Source organism: Branchiostoma floridae, chromosome 1 (assembly GCF_000003815.2).
Source record: "Branchiostoma floridae strain S238N-H82 chromosome 1, Bfl_VNyyK, whole genome shotgun sequence".
Taxonomy (NCBI): domain Eukaryota; kingdom Metazoa; phylum Chordata; class Leptocardii; order Amphioxiformes; family Branchiostomatidae; genus Branchiostoma; species Branchiostoma floridae.
The window spans coordinates 26,391,061-26,410,377 of NC_049979.1; the positions used below are offsets into that span (position 1 = coordinate 26,391,061).

Here is a 19,317-nt window from a genome sequence, read left to right on the forward strand (position 1 = left end):
TCATGGAAACTCTGTGCGGTGTATTAAAAACTGAACGTTACATTTTCGGATTGTGACCTTGTTCTGGAAGCTAATAAGTTGCTTAATGAGCAGCCTCAGTGTGCTTTATGTTTGTTTTAATCTATACAAGGTTTGTATTGAGGAGTACAGGCTGCAGATTTCATTGATCCAACCACACCGGAAAGAATCCAAACTCTTTTTGATAAGTGTGGTGGGTTCTTTAATGCTCTAGGTGTAGCTTTCCTCGAACACAGGACCTCTATTTATCGGGGGATGTCCCTAACCGAAGCTAGGTACTAATTTTCACCTGAGCAAAGTGAGGAAATTAGCTAACATGCCTTTCTCTTGGGCAAAGCGGCAGAGCATATCTGGGGACTAGAACCCAGGACCTCTGGGCTTTGAGCCCAAAACACCATATCATTGATGCTAAGTGACATCACTTGCATAATAAGTTCACAATTCAGACAAAACAGGTCGGGATGACATGTATATTGCACTTCTACACGTTATTGCACATCATTTTCTACAAAAGGATACATAATTCTATAAACCTACGTGTGCCCTTCTATGTATGGAAGACGTTAATGCCAAGACTCATGATATTACACTTTTTATGAAATAGGAAACTGTCCTTTAGGATCTGTCTAAACTATGGGTACGCTTACTTTTGATTGGTGGTATGGACACATCGAATGGGCCAGTGGCTTCATCAACACCATCTCTAAAGTACAGTTACCAGGCAACAGGGCCTGGGGTCATAGTAGACCAAGAACATCACGGAAGGATGTACATCAATATGTGCGGCCTCGTCAGTGTGAAACCACTGAGCAGAGCCACTCGAGGAAGACTAGCTGACTGCTGCCCACCCGTGTTTTGGGGACCCCCACAGCGGTACAAACATTGGATACTAGTACTACTAATAATAACTACCATTCTTTGAGATGTAATGTTGAAAGCCCTGTGTGACCCTTCACAGTGCCATGGAGTAACTCCAAAGTCCCCATGTACTCCCTTTTCAACTGTTAGGCTTCTAATGTACTTTGATCCTTCACTAGCATTATTTTGAGCTGTTGGCTCTACAACCAACCATAAAAAATATGAAAGAAATTTTAGGAATAGAAAAATTGCACTCATGCAACTAACCTAGATATTCAGATACACAAAAGATTGGGTACAGAATATGAAATAATTTAAAATCAGAGTGTCAGCCACAGTAACAACACTGTTTCAGGGTTTGAAAAATTTTGACATACCCAAATTCTATACCTGAATTCAAAATTCAAACAAGCAACACACATAGGTTTTAACACTAGTTCACCTTTACTTGCAGGGTAACCTACATGTTCTTAAAAATGGGATATATTATGTTGACGTCCGACCATGGTTTCAAGTTTGGATATTTTGAAAATATTACACCTATATTTAGAACACCTACATTCAAACACATTTGTAAATGTCAAGAACAGCTGCATATATATATACTAGTGTATATACTATATAATATTATATATATATATATATATATAAGAGTAAATCATGGTAAAAACTCTACACAGATATCTACACTGGTGCACCCACTGTCAAACATTCGGCACAAATCACCTGAGTTTTGGGTTCTATGCATCCAGTATTTTGAACCCTGATAATACAAAATGTACCAGATTGCATATATAGAATTCCGTTGTTTGTAGGTTTTTGTTACATATTGGTTGGCCCGTCAGCTAGCATGGTCGCCGCGTGGCCAGCTGCTTGTCTTCTGAGGTCCGACTTGATCAACACTGTTGGAAAAACAGTAAGGATTGACTTCTAGAGCTTATAGAAATTTCTATAGTCAACTTAGCATTGTTTACATGAATATAGGGTTTAAAACAGGCAGTGGGAGTTGGATACTACACCAAACAGATTCCTTTTTCAATTGGCAAAATGGAACATTGTTTTGACAAATTTTTAATGCCTATTTACAAGATTTCATGGGCAATAAGGTCCAGGTTCACGTCTGGACTTAGACCTGATCCTCTGGACCTGAATCGGTCCTGGACTGGAATTGTTTTTACCGGTACCCACCCCTAATACACACACAAATGTTATTCTCCATACTTAACACTTGGAGTGGCCTTGAGGTAAAAGTTGTACGCTACAACAACACAACATATAGCGGCGAGAAGCAGAACTCCAGTTAGAAGCTATAAGGAAGATGTCTGACAGACATCGAAACGTCAGCAGGTGAGATAAACTGGTTGCTTAAGAGAAAACTTTTATGTCCTATGATCTACCAACCTGATGAAATTATTTTCGGAAACAAACCAACATGTTTTCCCACCTGTTAGAACTGTACCCAGTAGAAGACTCCCTGATAAGACAAGAAGAGACACCCTGATGTTCTCATGGTCCACCAACACACCCATACCCAGGGTAAAGGCTATGCCGAAAGCCTGCAGAAAAATAGACAGTAACATCAACTCTCATAGTTGCAGCAGGTAGAATAAGACCACATTATGAAAAGAAGCGTCATTGGCTGTGTTTTTGGTATCAACTTAGCGGATTCAATGTAGGACTTTGTATGTAATAGATATTACAGATGCTCAATACCCAATCAAGTCACATTTTCTTGTAAATCCAAGGTGTCAACTCCAAATCAACACCAATAAGGGCTATATATATGTCCAATATCCAAACTGGGACCTCGCCTGGCCAGTTTTGGGGAATGAAAAGTACGACAAAAAAACAAAAAACAAACTAACACAAGACATAAAAAGAATTGCTGTGGGCAATATTTGTATATATTCTTATGTATGCATTTCTAATTTTCATTTCCACAAACAGCTGGCCCTGGTAAAATAGTCTAAGTTGACTTGGAATGTGTCAATCAGACCATAGTTTAAATTAAGGGTGATGGTTACTAATTACAATACACCTGTTAATTCTACAGGTATCTGACAGGTGTTCACCTAGCATTCGGTAGGTTGTGAGTTCGATCCCGGCCGAGTCATACCAAAGACCTTAAACATGGTACATGCTGCTTTCTCTGCTTAGAACTCAGCATTCGGGAAAGAGTATAGGAGTTAAACACACATTACTACCAGTTGACTAGCCCCCTGCTGTAGTGACTGCACAAAGTTGTGTGGCTCAGGGCTACTGAAACGGAGATGGGCGCCACCCTATGCACCATCAGGCGCGGGAAGGACTTTGACTTTTGATCTGACAGGTGTGAATACTTAGACAGAGAGGACAACAAATACACAGGTTGGGTCAAGGAAGCCATCTGGATCAGAAAGTCTGCAGCAGTTATGAATAGAGACGAAGGGGGTATAAACTTAGCCATGTTTGGGACCGCATCCTTGCCACTTTGTCACAAAGTGGCAAGGATGATTAACTTATCACATTTGAGAACATTCCATGTCAAGTAATTACGTCACAATACAATAGGTTAAGCTCGGATTGCACTGTCTAGTTCATATCGCACACAAATGTTTTGTTTCATTTTGTAAAACTGAGGAAGACGACAGATACTATGAGATAGTCGCCAAAACGTCTAAGGAAGAATCAAAAGAAGGTTGTGAAGCGAAGAGGACTATGTTCAGGTGTGAATACTTGTCTCACCTGTGCTGAAGCATTAAGCAGCCCCGAGGATGTTCCCTCTGGTTCTGGGTAGGTGATCTCTGCAGCAAACTCAAATCCCAGAGGCAAGTACCCCGTCATAAAGAACCTGCAAGTACAGAAACAGGTCATGAACTTTGTTTCTATGTATGTATGTGTATGTATGTGTACATGCATAGGCCCCTTGCATTGGGTAATACCGCCCCTTACGAGGCAAGGTTGAACAAGTTTTCTAAAATCCACTTGTCCTATCGGGCAAGCACATAAAAAATGTACTTGCCCGAACCAATTTTTCACTTGCCCAAAATTCAAATGTCACTGTTACTAGTATATGCATTTGCTTGATGCCATGACTGTAAAAAGTAACAAGTATATCAAAATTGCACTAAAATCAATGGAAAAATCTTACTTGCCCGATCGGACAAGTGGGGTAGGACATGCACTTGCCCGAACAGCACTTTCACTTGTCCTGGACAATAGGGCTAGTGGACTTGTTTATCCCTGCGAGGTGTCATACCCTTGTTTGGCAGAGTATAAGACGGTGATGCGCTAGGTCTCCCATCCGGGTGAATGCTGTTTAAATCACCGTATGGCTGATAGGAGACAGGGGTGATACCGCTAGGCATTTGAGCATAGCTCTACACGGTAAGAAATAGAATTGTAGATTTTTGTTGCAAATTGAAAATTTACAATTTGATTTGAAAAGGAAATTGAGTATTTCAAAACACAAGAACTTCTCAGTGTGTGTTGATGGTAATTCAGCACTAAGGACAAACCACACTTTCTTAAAAAGTAGATAAACAATTTCTTCTGCAAATATCTGACAGTATGTGGTGACCGATGTGTCTTTTTCTTTGCAAGATACATTATGCATAATCAGTAGAGGACATGGACATGGACATAAGCGTTAAGATTACCCGAGGAAGCCAGCCACCAGGAAGACCACCCACATCCTGCCAAGGTCAAGGGTGAAGGTGAAGGTCATCATGCCCGCAAAGGTCAGGAGGTACACAACCAAGGTGGTGATCCTGGGGTCAACATGGAACAATGTGGATGGTAGAATGTAAGTTCATCTGTGACGGTAGTCAACATTTAAATGTTCCAGTTTTAGAACGTATATCCGTACACAAAATAAAGTGCTTACCAACAAGCTTTCGATCAGTCCTCTGATCCTTATTACTTTCTCAGGGGAGTGAAAGAGGCTATTTACATCAGAGCCCACCAACCTTCCCTCAACCGAGACGGGGGCCGACACCGACTGCCAAGCACCTTTGACCCTTTGCTGACGTCACACTTCTGGTCCGGATGTGTGACTTAGGCTTTGGTTCATTTCAATTTAATAAGGATCAGAGGACTGATTGAAAGCTTGTTGGTAAGCGCTTTATTTTGGGTACGGATCTATGGTTTAAAATTGTAACATAATATGGATGGTAATTTTTGAAAAAAAAAAAAAAAACACAACAAGATGCTGAAGAATAAACTTAATTTTTGAAAGAAAGAAGAAAGTGCTGATTTGTTCCTCCTTAATTCACAGAAGGTTCAATGATGTCAATTTTAATTTTCTACAGAGTGTCAAAGGGGTAAAAATGTTTGCCTGCATACTTGAATGTCTTGGTACGATCCAGCCACAGTCCACATAAAACAGACCCTACCATCCCTGCAAACACAATGGTTAAGCCCACCCAGCCAGTGTCCACCTCTGCATCCTGTGGAGAACAGAACACAAAATATGGTTAGAGTTAGGAAAGCAACTTGTACCATTTTAAAAGTCTTTGGTATGACTCGGCCTGGGATCAAACTCACGCGACCTACAGAATGCAAGGCAAACACTCTACCCACTCGGCTACTGGTATTGCAGATCAATTACTGAATCATCAAACCTGTCTCTTCATTTTCTTTGTAAACCTTGAAAAGCCACTCACTTACATTAACAGTTACATTCTGGAAGGTTAGACAAAAAAAAATAGCTTGCCAACACTAGTAGAGCGATAAATCTCTTTGAGTGCTCGATCGGACAGGAGAGCACTCAGCACAAAGGACAAGCCTTGTAGAGACCTGAAAGAGATCTGTTCCCAGAATAAGAGAACTCCTCCAGGAGCAATGGGGAACTTAAAGAGATCTCTTCTTCACACCCAAGGTTGGGACTCCCCTCCGAGAGTATCAGTTGTTTAGAACAATGGATACTTAAAAAGCAATTAGCGTGTTTCTGATAATTAATTGGGTCCCGCCCAGAAGATGATCTTGTGAACCAAAGATTTCACCGCGCTGCGTGATGTTGTTCGGCGCGCGGCTGGGGGTGATTGTCATATCTCAAAGGCCACATCAGATCCAGTACAGTGTTGAGAGTAAAGACACGCCAACAAAATGTAGCCAAGACTGTCAGAGGTACCCCACGTTGAATAAAACTCCTTGCCTTATTTTGTATTAATAATTTGAAGTTGAGACTTGCAGACAGAAACATCGCAAAGAAGGGGTACTCGCTACCGGGTCCTGGAAGGCTGGATCAGGTTTTGCAACATTAGTCATTCGTATTGTGTCTAGCCTGGATACCACTGGGGTATGGTATCCAGGCTATATTGTCTCCATTTGCGCTGAGGCACTTTTTAAACTTTTCATGTCAACCGGACGGATGCGGAAGTCGGGTGCATACGTAAAGCGGGTTTCAAAAATCGGAAAAAACAACCTGGCATGGCAGCCTGGGGACCTACCGCCCTCGCACTGTGTTTGGAATACACCGTAATTTTGAGCAACTTTTGATCACATTTTAATATATGTTTGTACATCAAAGAAATAAAGAACAGTTTTATTATCTTTATTATGCTGAATATTAGAAAATTATATGGTAAAAAAAATGCAAGTCTATCAGTACCAAGGTTCCGTAAATTGTGTAATCTAGACAGAGGCTGAACTAGTTACCCTTGAAACTGTAATGCTGGAAAACTGTATAATTATATACTAGTAACAAGCTTTTAGCCAGGCATGTGTCCAGGAATCATTTAGACACGATCTTCTTAAAATATCAAGAAATTAGACGCACTAGATGCCTACGTCACAGTCCTTCACTGTGACCTCTATGGCAGTAATTTTGCCCCTAAGGATATATAGAGTGCACTAGTACTATTTTAATTGAAAATTTTTGAAAACTCTGCACAATGGAAGGTGGATGCCCTCGGACCCCCCCTACCACGACTCACCAAGAAATTTGGACCCCCCTATTATAAAATCCTAGCTAAAAGCCAGACTAGTAACATGTCCATGTTAACCAACATACATTCAGATACTATAGTAAAAGAGTGTCAGTACTTTGAAGTTGACTTGATATCCCTAAATACCATTTTCAGAGACAACAGATATAGGTCACCCCACAGAAAAAAAAGGTGAACTAACATGACCACCATGCATGTACATGGAAAGGAGTGAGATGGCATGCAGGTTTCAGGTACTGTTTAATACTTACAGGGAAGTAGTGCAGAATGATCTGATTCAGTAACGTTGACAGGCTATAGAAACATCCTGCATTGATTCCTGTGGACAAACACAACTAAAATGAATATATACCATTCAGCCAACTTGAAAGTACAGTATGAATGCCTTTAAGTTTGTGGGGGTTCGATTTGGTGGGGTTGTGTAATAAAAGGCAGTGTGCTTGGCCCAGAACCCAGACGTCTTGGGTTTGAATCTGCTGATATGCTCCTATCTGTTGATATATGTCAGGGTTCTCCCCAGATTTTTTTAGACTTAATTTAGTATAGTGGAGGGGCTGGCAAAAATAACCCGCACCAACACGCTGCACTTTCATGAAAATGGGTTCATTTTGCAATGACAGAGGGTGTCAAATACTACAAGTATAATATACTGTTGTTATTCCTTTGTTGTGAAGTGGCAAAACTACTATTGTTTTGATCATTGCTCATTCACAAGTTTTTGCAGACAATGCTGACTGGAAAAGTGATGCCACTTGGTACAAAAATCTGTGAATTGTCATTAATCTTAGCAAAACTAACAAAGAAAATAGGGAAGAAACACACTAAATTTGAAAAATAGTATAGTGGAGCTGGCTGAGAGTATAGTGGAGGGCCTCCCTTATTCCACTCTCTGGGGAGAACCCTGTATGTCATGGTGGTCCAATGCCCCACTAGGAGGTCAAGGGATAGGTGAGGTGAGGTGAGATGACATGCTATACCAATCTTGTGTCCTTGGGTAAGGCACTTTACATGGCAGTTCTCACCTCACTCAGATGAAATGTTGAAGAGGCTACAGCAAAAGCTGATAAGATAAAACCACCACAAACATTTCAACATATACAGTAACTACATGTCATACATTGTGAAAATTAAAGAACCCTGAGAAAAATACAAGTCATACAACAGTAATACAGTACTTAAGACCAGAACATGGAAGCATGCACTAGACAGTACTTAGTTTTCCTAGACTATTGTCATGTTTTTTCAAGTTTGTGTATTGTGAAGCAAAGCAGACAGGTGCATATTAAACGTGAACGAAAAAGGAAATTCTTGGAAAATGTTACAAATCAGTTTTTACTCATACAAAAAGACTATTTGATAGAAATGAATTTTACCGTAAGTAATTACAAGCAGCAGAAAGGAGCCATTGGACAGCAGTGTACGAACAGAGCTGAGGTACGATTGGTCGTCTGACTGGGACAGCTTGATGGCGGCCTGGGCGGGGCTCGGCGGGATCGGAGGCTCGTTCTGGAAAACTACATTTTAAAGTTTGAGTTTATAGGTGAGTGAGTGCAGATAGTTGAACATCATAAGTACATAACCAGAAAGAAAGAAAGTTTACAAACATATTGTTCAGGCTTTTAGCCAGGCACGCGTCAAGGCGTCATCTGGACGCACTTTTCTTAGAATAATAAGAAATTTGACGCAGTGGACGCCCTTACATTGGGGACAAAATCCTGTAACAAACATGAAATGCTGATTGACCAGGGATGCTACCAGGTCATCCGTGGTCACAGTCTTCTACTGTGACCTCTATAACAGTATTTTTTCCTCTTAGGATACCTTAGAACAACAATTCTTAGGATACCTAAGAATTTTAACTTAAAATCATCAAAAACTCTGCACCATGAAAGGCAGATGCCCCCCAACCTCCTTTATACAATAGTCACTTACCGCAACTTGCCTATAATAAAATCCTAGCTTAAAGCCTGATATTGTTTAGAGATCTCAGACCACATACTATTCCTACTTACCAAATAGTATGAGTAGGAACAGACAGATGCTGACTGCTGCAGTACCGTAGAACATGGTACTGAGGCCTCGCTGCACTGCCTCTTGGTCCTCAGTCACCGGCACCAGCACTGGAGGCAGGAGGAACCCAATAGCTATACCCAGCTGGGATAGAGGGGAAGAATAGTAGGGTACTCATAAATGATAGGATATAGAAGTTATACACAACCAGTTATGTCTCTCAACTGCTTATAGACGACTTGCACACTTCCCATAATTCACAGTGCCAGGGATACGGATGTAGTGACCCGTGAGGTCATCGGGGGAAACCAACTGACAGCTACAGTGGTTACGTCTGGCTACTTTATACTTCTGACCACAAAACTTGTAAAATTCTCAGCTCTTTTAATAGTAGTACTATATTTGTCGTACAACTCATTAGTTTATATACTTTGCCGCCGTCGTACTAAAGGTTTTAGCTGGTGTCACCCTGGTTTTAAAATTCACAGCGCCACGGTTACGGATATGGATGTTACCACCGTTGCCCAGGGTGGGAAACCAGGGTGACACCAGCTAAAACCTTCAGTACGACGGCAGCAAAGCATATAAACTAATGAGTTGTACGACAAATATAGTACTACTATCATTATAGCTGAGAATTTTACAAGTTTTGTGGTCAGAAGTATAAAGTAGCCAGACGTAACCACTGTAGCTGTTAGTTGGTTTCCCCCGATGACCTCACGGGTCACTACATCCGTATCCCTGGCACTGTGAATTATGGGAAGTGTGCAAGTCGTCTATGTCTTGATTTCTATCAGACATCTTCTTCTTAATCAGAGCATCTGACACAACCCCAAACGTGGCTACTAGTAAGTTTGTTGTGTAACAGTGGGGTTCAAGCACTGCCAAACTGACCACACCAATAGCTCTGTGCTTTTGGCGTTGTGGTTTGCGCGTTGGGTTTGTGATCTGGCTGCCCAGGTTTGGCGTGGGTTCAAATCCCGAAAGTTAGTAAATGTTTTCTTTCTGGTTTCTTGCCCCTCTAGTTCTTTGTCAAGGCCCGGGTTCGATTCCTGTGTGGAAAGGAGTAGAAACAGAAAGAAACAATATCCTGACTCTCGCGCCAAATCCAGGCCACCAGATCACAAACCCAGCAATGCAAACCTCTACGCTACAAAAGGCTGACAACCGTTTGGTATGGTCGTTTGGTGCTACTTGAACCCCACTATTACAGCTGACTGTCTTATGAAGACAAGCTCTGGTTGTGTAGGTAGAAAATCCATATATCATATGTTGTATCATCCTGATGAAATAATTTCAGTGTGTTTGCTGTCTACAACAAAAATGATATGGCACCCAGAGCAATTTTTAGTATACTAAAATTGGAAATATTCCTGATGGTACAATATTGACATTTACTTCACTTTTGTATCATTATTTCGTACTTTCACTGTATAAAAGGACGCACAAACATGCCGCAAACGGACCCCTTTGATTTAATACGTCCCGCAATAAATCAGCACAGGATCAAGAAGATCAAGCCACTAACAGCTTCCTGTCGGTAATTTTCGAACGCGTGAGGCTTCTTAACTTATTGAAGCTGATTCGCTCATTCGCAAATCGAAATAGATTTGATCAAGTGACGATATCTTCATAAGTGTTCGGGACTCATCGGTCATGTTCGTGTGCACTGGAAAAAAAACAAAATTTTAAATAATAACACGTGCAGTATTCAGATTTTCAATGAGTTCTCAAACGAAAACTTGGACAAAATACTGTTATCTTTCTGTTTACCTGATTTCCGAAGACACCGATGGCCGTTGCCGTGGAAACCTCCCGCGGGCCGAACCACACGGCCGCCAGGTGAGCGGGGATGCCCAGGATGAACACCTGTGCGCTCGCGCTTATCGTCTGCGCTGCCATGGCAACACCAATCAGGTTCCTCCCCATACTGGCCAGTTTCAGACACGCCCCTACTGCATTCATTCCCGATCCCAGGATAGTCACGAAGCGGAGCCCCCTAGCGTCTAACAACCACGTTGCAGGGAAAATCAATGGGATATAGCACAGCATGTACAGAATGGAAAACCAGTTGACCACGAACGGGGACGTGTTGTAGTATTGCACGATGATGTTGCTGATGATGCCGTATTGGATCCACTGGAAGGCGTTGCTCATCGAGCAGAGACAGAAAATCCCCAAGATGACCCACCTTCGCGTATAAACCTTGTACGGTTTTGGTTGCTCCATGTTGTGTTCGTTTTCTGAGTCTTCCGCTTGCAGTAACCGGCGTTCACTACCGTCAGGAACTGAGCTTTCTGTGGCATGCATATCAACAACCAATGCCGTAGATTCAAACTATATCTCGGCTATACTTTATCACGTTGATCTGAGGTCGTTTGTAGCCATGGTCGCGTAATTTTTCGAGTTATACACGAGAAACCCATGCCGCCCGCTTGTCATACCTCCATTTTCGTTCTAGAGACCTTTGACCCGTTCACCGATACAGTGCAACAGCGTCATCTTGCGGATCTCGTTGAAAGTGTACCGACTATTGATTGGAACCTTCGCATTTCAGGAATATTCTGCATCGAAAACATTTATGGCAGTGACTGGGTTATGAATGCAGAAATATTACCGAGTAGCTGTCCGGTTTGAAACATTTCTCTTTTTTTGTGTGTATATTTTTGTTTGTTAGTTTTTTGTTTGATAAAGTACTGCGCATTGTATACTAACGTTAAAGTTAAAGTTAATCGTTTTAAGTAACTTCCGAACTACCTGATTGGGATAGTCAAGTATTTTGCCCCCAGGGACAAGACGAGCTTCATCATCACTGTATCACTCTTTGGGATCTTTGCAAGCATTTTTTTTATACAGAGTATAAGTTATAACAATACTTTTCCCTTTCCCTATGGGGAAGAGGAATGTTCAGGAACCAAGAAACAGCCACGAAAATAAAGTGTTTCACCGATGATTGTTTGATACAAAACATTGTTGATTTTATTTGATCTATTTTGCTATATAAAAAGACACAGCCAGGGCTACCCAACTAGCCGGAGGCTATATTATTAAGGTCTAGCCCTGGTAATTGTACAATATATTATAAACAATATAAACGCGTAAATTGCGTTACCAGGTACATTCACGTACTAGTATTTTACGTAAAAGCCGGTTACATGTGGATCACTTAATTCAGTGGTTCAAAAAAAAATACAAACTACGCCAAAAAATTCGATTCCAAGGTGGTGTGAAATTGCATGAAAGAGTCAGGGACGAAAACATACCGTTCCAAACCCTTATATCTGATACCAAATCCTCAACGAAATGCATTTCCTTTCTGCATGCCACGGTATGAGACGGGCCACAAAGCAGGTACAGAAAAACCAGTCACGTAGGAGGCACCTCTGATACTGACACCTGCGATGAGTTCCGTTTTTTCACTTGTTCATGCCTTCATGCCTTCTGCAAAAAAAAAAGGAAATGTGAATAAAAGGGATCTGAGCAGACTTAACCCGATTTACAAAAAGTCAATATGTACTCAATTACTTTATCAGAATATTCAAAAATGATTTTTTTCCTCTCTAAAGGCCGGCAACAGGAAGTCCATTATTTGGTTTTGCATCGTTGATGATGACGTCATAGATGCATGAAAGACTTGTAGCTGGTCACCTGTATATGGTCACCTACAAAAGGTGTTGCTCACATGGAACAATAGATAGGAAAGATATGTATACAATGCACCTGGAGACAAAACAAAGGAAAACAGGTACCTTGATTTTTTGGCGCTAGAACGAGAGAAAGGTGGTGAAGTAGACACACATACGCCACACACACAGTCAAGATGGACACTTGCGCGTGCGTTAAAGGTGAACAAGAAGCAGGTGCTCTTAAATCCTGTTCACGTGGACTTGTAAAGGAACACCAACGTTTAGGTAAGCAAAAGACTTCAGTAGCTACTTTAGGCGACAAGTATCCGTAAGAGCACACTTTGTTAGAAGTGCCGCAGGATGATCTGGCAGAACACGATTGGATACTTTACTTTAGTTTTTTTTTTTTTCAAATTTTCGCATTTACATTTTATATCTGAAATTGGCATTGGGAAATCATTCCAATTATAAGTGTAGGATATCAGGGGTTGAAAAACACATGGGACGTTAGGAGGAATAGAAACACCGAGTATCATAAGTTAGTGCGCATATTCCGCTTTTTTCCAAGTCAGTCCCATATTTCCTTTAGCCCACAGTTTTTCCGGCATAATGACAAATTAGATGACCCTATGTCAATATGATTCACCCTACTACACTGATAACAACAAATCCAACATTGTTTCTTATTAAGAATTTCGTAACCCTTAAATCATGTAGATTTTCGCATGATCAGCCTAATGTCTGATGTTTGAGAGTATTTCCTTACTGTTCCTTTTACTGAGTTATGAAAGTATTTTCCCTCTTTATCGCCTAATTCTTATATCTTTAACAATGTCATCGCTTATCAATTGACAGATAAAGTCTAAAGCTATCAATAGTAGCCCTGATAGCCTTATTTAGAAAACAGGTGGAATTAGCAGTTTTAGACAAAAGTATTAGGATGGTACCATTGTATGAACATTGTTGTAACCAAAGCATGATCTTTTGAATGAATGTTGTTGTAACTTAAACGTTACCTTTTGTGTGGTATTTGGGTTCGAATGACAATATTATTGTAATGCTTTGAACTTTGTTGACTAAATTCAAATCCACACCCACTCGGATTCTGCATGTGTCCGTGCCATTTACGTCTCATTTGTTTTCTTGTTGACTTCATAAATAGTCCGTCGTGTGTGGCTACAGCGCTGGTCGTGCATAGGTCTTAGGTTTCGTAGCTACAGTTCACCTCAGACTCGTTTGAGGTTTACTAGCGTTAAACAAAAGCACATATTTCTCGAAAGTTTTAAGCCAAAAAGAAAGAAGAATATTCTACTAGAGATCATGTCATATATATTGTTAAAATATGTAATACTTATGCTTGCTTAAAAGATTTGAATCGTTTCCCGTTTCAATAACAACATACACATGCACCAGTTTGGAGATGTTACACTGCTCTGATCACTAGCTCAATTACTAGCCTTATTTAGTAGACCATAGAATAACAATAGAAACTGTATTTTTATAGTAAAGATTACTTGTACATATATTTTCCGATCACTGATCATGTAGATGTTTGTAATCCTCAACGTTAATATCTTCTTTTTTCGCTTTGCACCTCACAGTTTGTAACATTAAATCAAGGATGGAATACCTGCAAATGTCTCTGCCTGCTGCATGCAACCGTCACATCTTGACTGCTACAAATGGTATGTGTTATATCTAGTGATTGAGAAATGGTATCATTTATAAGGAATGATATTCGAAAACGAAAGATTTCGTTACCATTTATTTGCGACGCATTTTACTGTAGTACAAGGCAGCAGCCCGCAGTGGGGAAATACGACAATATTGGGATACATAAGGTCGATCGTGAACCAAAAGTACAACTTGGCACAATGAAATAAGTAGCAGTTCGCACGAGATAAACTCTTTCATCATACAGTTAACATTTGGTACTACAAAACCAACCTTAACTTGACTTCGGTTTTCCCCTTTCTTACCGATCCCGGTTGTGGTTGAGGGCAGCTGTGCACAATATTTCGGTTGTGGGGATTTCTGGAGGATCTCTTAAGACCTCAAAATGACTGGTATATTAACGTTTAAAACTCGGAAGTAGGGCAAAATACATCACGCGAAAAACGAACATGTTAGAGATTATGGTATAAATGATTCTGTGTACAAATCAGCTTTTGATGCCCTCTTTTGACGACGACACTTCCATTTTTATAGAGGGGAAGGACCAATAAAAACCGTACCATTACACCCTGTAGTGTAGCACACTATACCATAAGCCTCAAATCTTTACCCTAGACTAAGAAGTTGACTCTAAAGAGATAGCGTTACAGCCAAAATTTTATAATGGCACCATGATTTCAACACCTCTCCCAATGGGTCGGTCTAGCTGAAAAGAAAGGATATGTCTAATTTAGGAGTCGATTACACAGGGCAATGCATGGTAATGTCACAGATTTGGGACAGATTTCGGAAAAGAAAGGGAAATTTGTCTCACCTCCCCCCAGTAGAAAACTTGACTTTTCTGAGTACACTTTCTCCAAGTAAAGAAAAGTCCGCAGGGCGAGGAATCAAGCATTTCAGCTCCCTCTCTTAATTACAAAATGGCGTCGACAGCTAACTAACTGCAAGGTGGCAAACTGCAGCCAAATCCACGAAAGGCAGTAAGGGGTATTTCTCCTTAATAAGACAATTCATGCAGTCTCTAAACCGGCTTCTTCCACCACAAGACGGTTCGTGAGACGTTTCCTCGAATTTTGCGAGGATCACTTTTGCACTACTTTATCTTACGCACTAAGAACGAAATGGCCCGTTCACACTTCTGCGTATGAGTTACGTATTAACATTTTTGGTTGAGGTAAAATTGCAGGGAAGTTGTTTCTTTTTTTTACTTTAGCCCACCGTTGTGCAGGCTTGTTATCGAACAAAACAACTACTTTGCCTAAATACGTAACTTGTATATACGGACGTCTATATACGCAAAAGCGTGTACGGGCCTAGAGCGGATAGATACATTGTATGACGTGTTCTGTGCCCATTCAAGAGAGAGAGAAAGAGAGATCTAGAGAGAGAAAAAGCAAGAATAGAGAAATCTGGTACGTTCCTATCTATTGTATGTCGTGTTTAGAGATCAATCATATCACTACATGAGGTAATTCTCAAAGCTAGCAGGCATCAGCGCAAATATTAGATGATATCCACAGTAATTTTGCATTTATTTTTTGGTACGGACGCTCGGCTATGGCGTCCTACGTCCTACCGTCGATGGATATGCAGAGTTAGGTAGACAAAAAATTAGTTACTACACTGACTTAGTGTGGGTTACCACTGGATCTCCGATAAAGTTCGCTTGTTTACCTCACTGACATCAACCTCCGCTTGGTTTTGAAAGTCTTGACCCTATACATTTTTGTGGTTACGCGTTAGTAACAGAGACTTCCGCCTACTTTGTGAAGGTCGATGTACGTTCACATCATAGAAAATGGCGACCGATCACATGCGTCGCGAGGTTTACGGCAGCAAATTGAGTACATTTTTAGACAGTCTGGGTTGTGGCGTCCAAACCACAACTGTCTTGAAGTGGAAATGGATGTCGTAGATTTTTGACAGTGATCCGTTAGTTCTTGAGGCCAAGGTTGAGGTTCAAGGCTTTGAAGAAAATCCTACGACCGAAAATAAACGTATACGATGAGCTGTACTAAGACTTGTTGTGAGCAAAAGGCAAATGCAACGAATGGTCTTCTGAAAACCAACGAAATTGCTTCAGACATGCCGATATGCAAGATGATAATCTTTGCAACCACATACAATGTGTCAAGTTTTGAAACGTTGCATGATGAAATTACTCTTTATTTTCAAAACGACTGTTTTCCTACCGCATACATTGTTACATGTTGTTACATGTACGAGGAGGTGTGGTGAAAAAAGTGTCGGCCTCACCCTGAAATAAGGAAACCAAATTTCGGGCATAAGTATACGGTATGAAATGTTTCATCAATATGCATTAAAATTCAAATAATTCTAGTCATTACATTACAGTCGACGTCTTTTTGCAAAACATGATCAGTAGGTAAGTGGCAAGGAAAGGAAAAGTCAATTATGATCAGATCTTTGTAGGATTGTGGGTGATGTTCTTCATGCCAGAAAGTTTTGAGGACAGTATATAGTGCACACAGTAAACTGTATGTGTGCATACAGAATACAGTTTACAATAGACAGTATATAGTTGACTTTATGAAGTACTTTATCAATATGCACTAAGATTCAAATCATTGTGGCCATTCTATTACTGTCGACGTCCTTTTGAAAATGAGTATGTAAGTGGCAAGAACAACAAAGGTATAATAATCAGACCTGTGTGTATCGTGTTTCTCATGCCATGAAATCTACGAAGAGATTGTCAAAATTTTTGTGTATTCCCTTCGTATTTCGAGTAGAAAGAATGTGTACATACATAACTTTCAGCAGCTCAATTGTCCATATCTTTTCCCTCTCTCTCACCTAGCAATGGGTGTCGCCTGCAAAGTAATGATCACAATGATAAGAATTTTGCTAGACAATCATACCAGACTTTATACTTTATACTCATGCCCCGAAATTGGAATTGCACACCATATATCTGTGTGTATCAGCGAACAATGTAAACAGGGTATAACAACAGACAATAAGTGTTCTGTTTGAAATGATGTTGATTATATTAAACACTTTTTTGATTGCGAAACCTTTGTAGACAGGAGTCGAAAAGGGCTTTCTGTTTGGATATGGATACATATTGTCATTGACAATACAAGATAAAATCTTGGCATCATATTTCTAATATAAAACAGTTTCAACACATAATGAAATAGTATTACTGAGGAAAATTCACCATTTATAAGTTTAAGTAATGAAAGACTCATATTATGACTTAGTCTCACTGTTTAAATCTGAATGTTTACCAAGAAACTTATTTAGATTGTAGGTGATGGTATTTTTTTTACTCTTCTTACAAATCTTACAATATTAACAGCGTCAAGTTGTACCTGTATGTTCCATACAGAATAAACATTAACGTTTTATTTAAAGAAAACGCCAACTTATAAATCACCCCTCGTACCATCTGCATAGCTAGCGGCTAGCCTGGCAATCATACCATCGAGATCTCCCCAATATCGCTACGGTGCTAAGAGTGCTGTTTGCCCGCCCAGTTCAGTAGCAAACGCCGGGAATTTTTCACGCGATGACTTTAAGCTATATGGTGTTCTCGGACTGACAAAAACAGAGTAGTATACAGGCCAGATAAAGCCCCCAAGCCGACAAAAGGAAAATGATGACCAAGTTAGCAGCTGTAAAAGTGTCTGTAAAAAGATGGGCTCCACTTTTTTCATTGATACATGCATCCAGACACAATGTTTGTTTGTTTGTTTGTTTATTCATTTTATCCAGCCTAATCTGGAACTTTTTTTCAATGTTCCCTGGGGAAACCCTCTGACATAACACAACAGTAATCAATATATAAATATTTCAAGAAATATCTATTACAGCAAGATAACTTAGTTATACAAGGAGGATAACCTTCTTGGCAATCCAATACTTAAGGTATCAAAACAAAATGAGCAATTGAATGATGTGACGTTAACACAATGTAACTTGAAAGCATAATTAGAATGAAATGAAAATGTTAATACAATGGCGTAAAAAAACACAGACCCGACTATGGGGCTTATCACCTCTATTGTTTGATGGTTTTAAAATGTTCTTCAGCTTTACAACCATTTGACCTTGCGTTATAAAAGGACATAAAAGTTTAGATCTGACATCTGAGTGAAGAAATTCAAAATAGACTTCCTGTAGTTCACACTGTTAACAGATTAGGCCTTTGAACAGTTGATGTAAGAATATGTAGAAGAAAATTGCACTTTCTTTTGTTTATCAAAATACTCCGTTCTGTCGATTGTCATTATCCATCTGAATAGTTACTATATGGTTCTGAAAATACCAGTTTTCATTGCCAAAATATCATTATAGTATCACTTCGGCCGAAATCTAAAATGAAAATAAAAAATAAGATCCCTACACATTGACCCTAAATCTTTTCGAACCTTAACCGGGAACACAGCATTTTTCTTAGGTCTTATGTATCTACCGAGTTCAAATGAGGAGTCCAAAAGAAAGACACTTTATAATGCTACCTGTGGCTAGATTGTCCAGAAGGACACAAGTCCCTCATCAGCATCAAAATAAAGTCTTCATCGATGATGGAAAACAAACATATATTTATTGGTTAGCTAACAAGGAGTGTGGAGGACCGTACTTTGTAAAAACTACCATTTTCACGTTCAATTATATCGGGCTTTGTTATTGCTATTGTTTCAAAATTTAGCATAATAATGCAATTTTATGCCTCTAGTGCCATTGATAAGCTTCTTTTAGTAGGTCATGTGTTTGGGGTGGATTGTACAGAGTACCATTTATTTTATTGAAAATATCTGTAAAATTGCACATGTAAATGTATTTCTTTTGATCTCACTTGTCTAGACATGAAAGATGTTGTGTCAAAATTTACTTATTAATGCAGCTTTGATAAGTCGTTAAATACTTAGTTTCTTGGCTTCATATGATAAATATGAATATTTGTATTAAGTATAAACTATTACTTTTATATCATTATATCATGGTTCAAGCATTTTGTTTCTTACGGCCACAACAAGTAAATTTTATGGATGAAATCCTCTGCAAACTGCAAAAATAGTGCAATAGGGCGAACAAAAAAAGATGGGTGAAAAAAACAAGATGGTTAAATTTTCAAAAATTGGCACCATAAAGTTGTGATGACTGTTTTAAAAAGAATTTAAGGGACAAAATATAGTATCAGAGCCAACAAGGCATTCATTCATGTATTTAAGACA

At 39.7% G+C, this 19,317-nt stretch overlaps 1 protein-coding gene across 2 annotated transcripts; it reads right to left on the reverse strand.

Moving 5' to 3' along the window:
* Nucleotides 1–536: 536 nt before the first annotated feature.
* On the reverse strand, nucleotides 537–11,305 carry LOC118420830 (feline leukemia virus subgroup C receptor-related protein 1-like). 2 transcript variants are annotated; one of them, XM_035827865.1, is made up of 10 exons: nucleotides 11,005–11,305; nucleotides 10,587–10,819; nucleotides 8,816–8,957; nucleotides 8,177–8,317; nucleotides 7,055–7,122; nucleotides 5,200–5,303; nucleotides 4,515–4,625; nucleotides 3,601–3,706; nucleotides 2,321–2,432; nucleotides 537–1,778 (listed from the first exon to the last, which is right to left on the reverse strand). In XM_035827865.1, exons 1-10 carry the CDS (start codon nucleotides 11,117–11,119, stop codon nucleotides 1,699–1,701), a joined length of 1,212 nt encoding a protein of 403 aa, XP_035683758.1. In that variant the 5' UTR covers nucleotides 11,120–11,305; the 3' UTR covers nucleotides 537–1,698. The 2 variants fall into 2 exon arrangements, with proteins under 2 accessions (XP_035683758.1, XP_035683751.1); XM_035827858.1 differs by having other exon boundaries at nucleotides 10,587–11,144.
* Nucleotides 11,306–19,317: the final 8,012 nt, after the last annotated feature.

Coding starts and splice junctions, on each gene's coding strand:
- LOC118420830 (XM_035827858.1), bottom strand. CDS start 11,123: ATGCATGCCACAGAAAGCTCAGTTCCTGACGGTAGTGAACGCCGGTTA. Junction 5,304..7,054: donor TCATTCTGCACTACTTCCCT/GTAAGTATTAAA, acceptor TGTTCTCCACAG/GATGCAGAGGTGGACACTGG. Junction 3,707..4,514: donor CTGGTGGCTGGCTTCCTCGG/GTAATCTTAACG, acceptor CTGTACTTGCAG/GTTCTTTATGACGGGGTACT.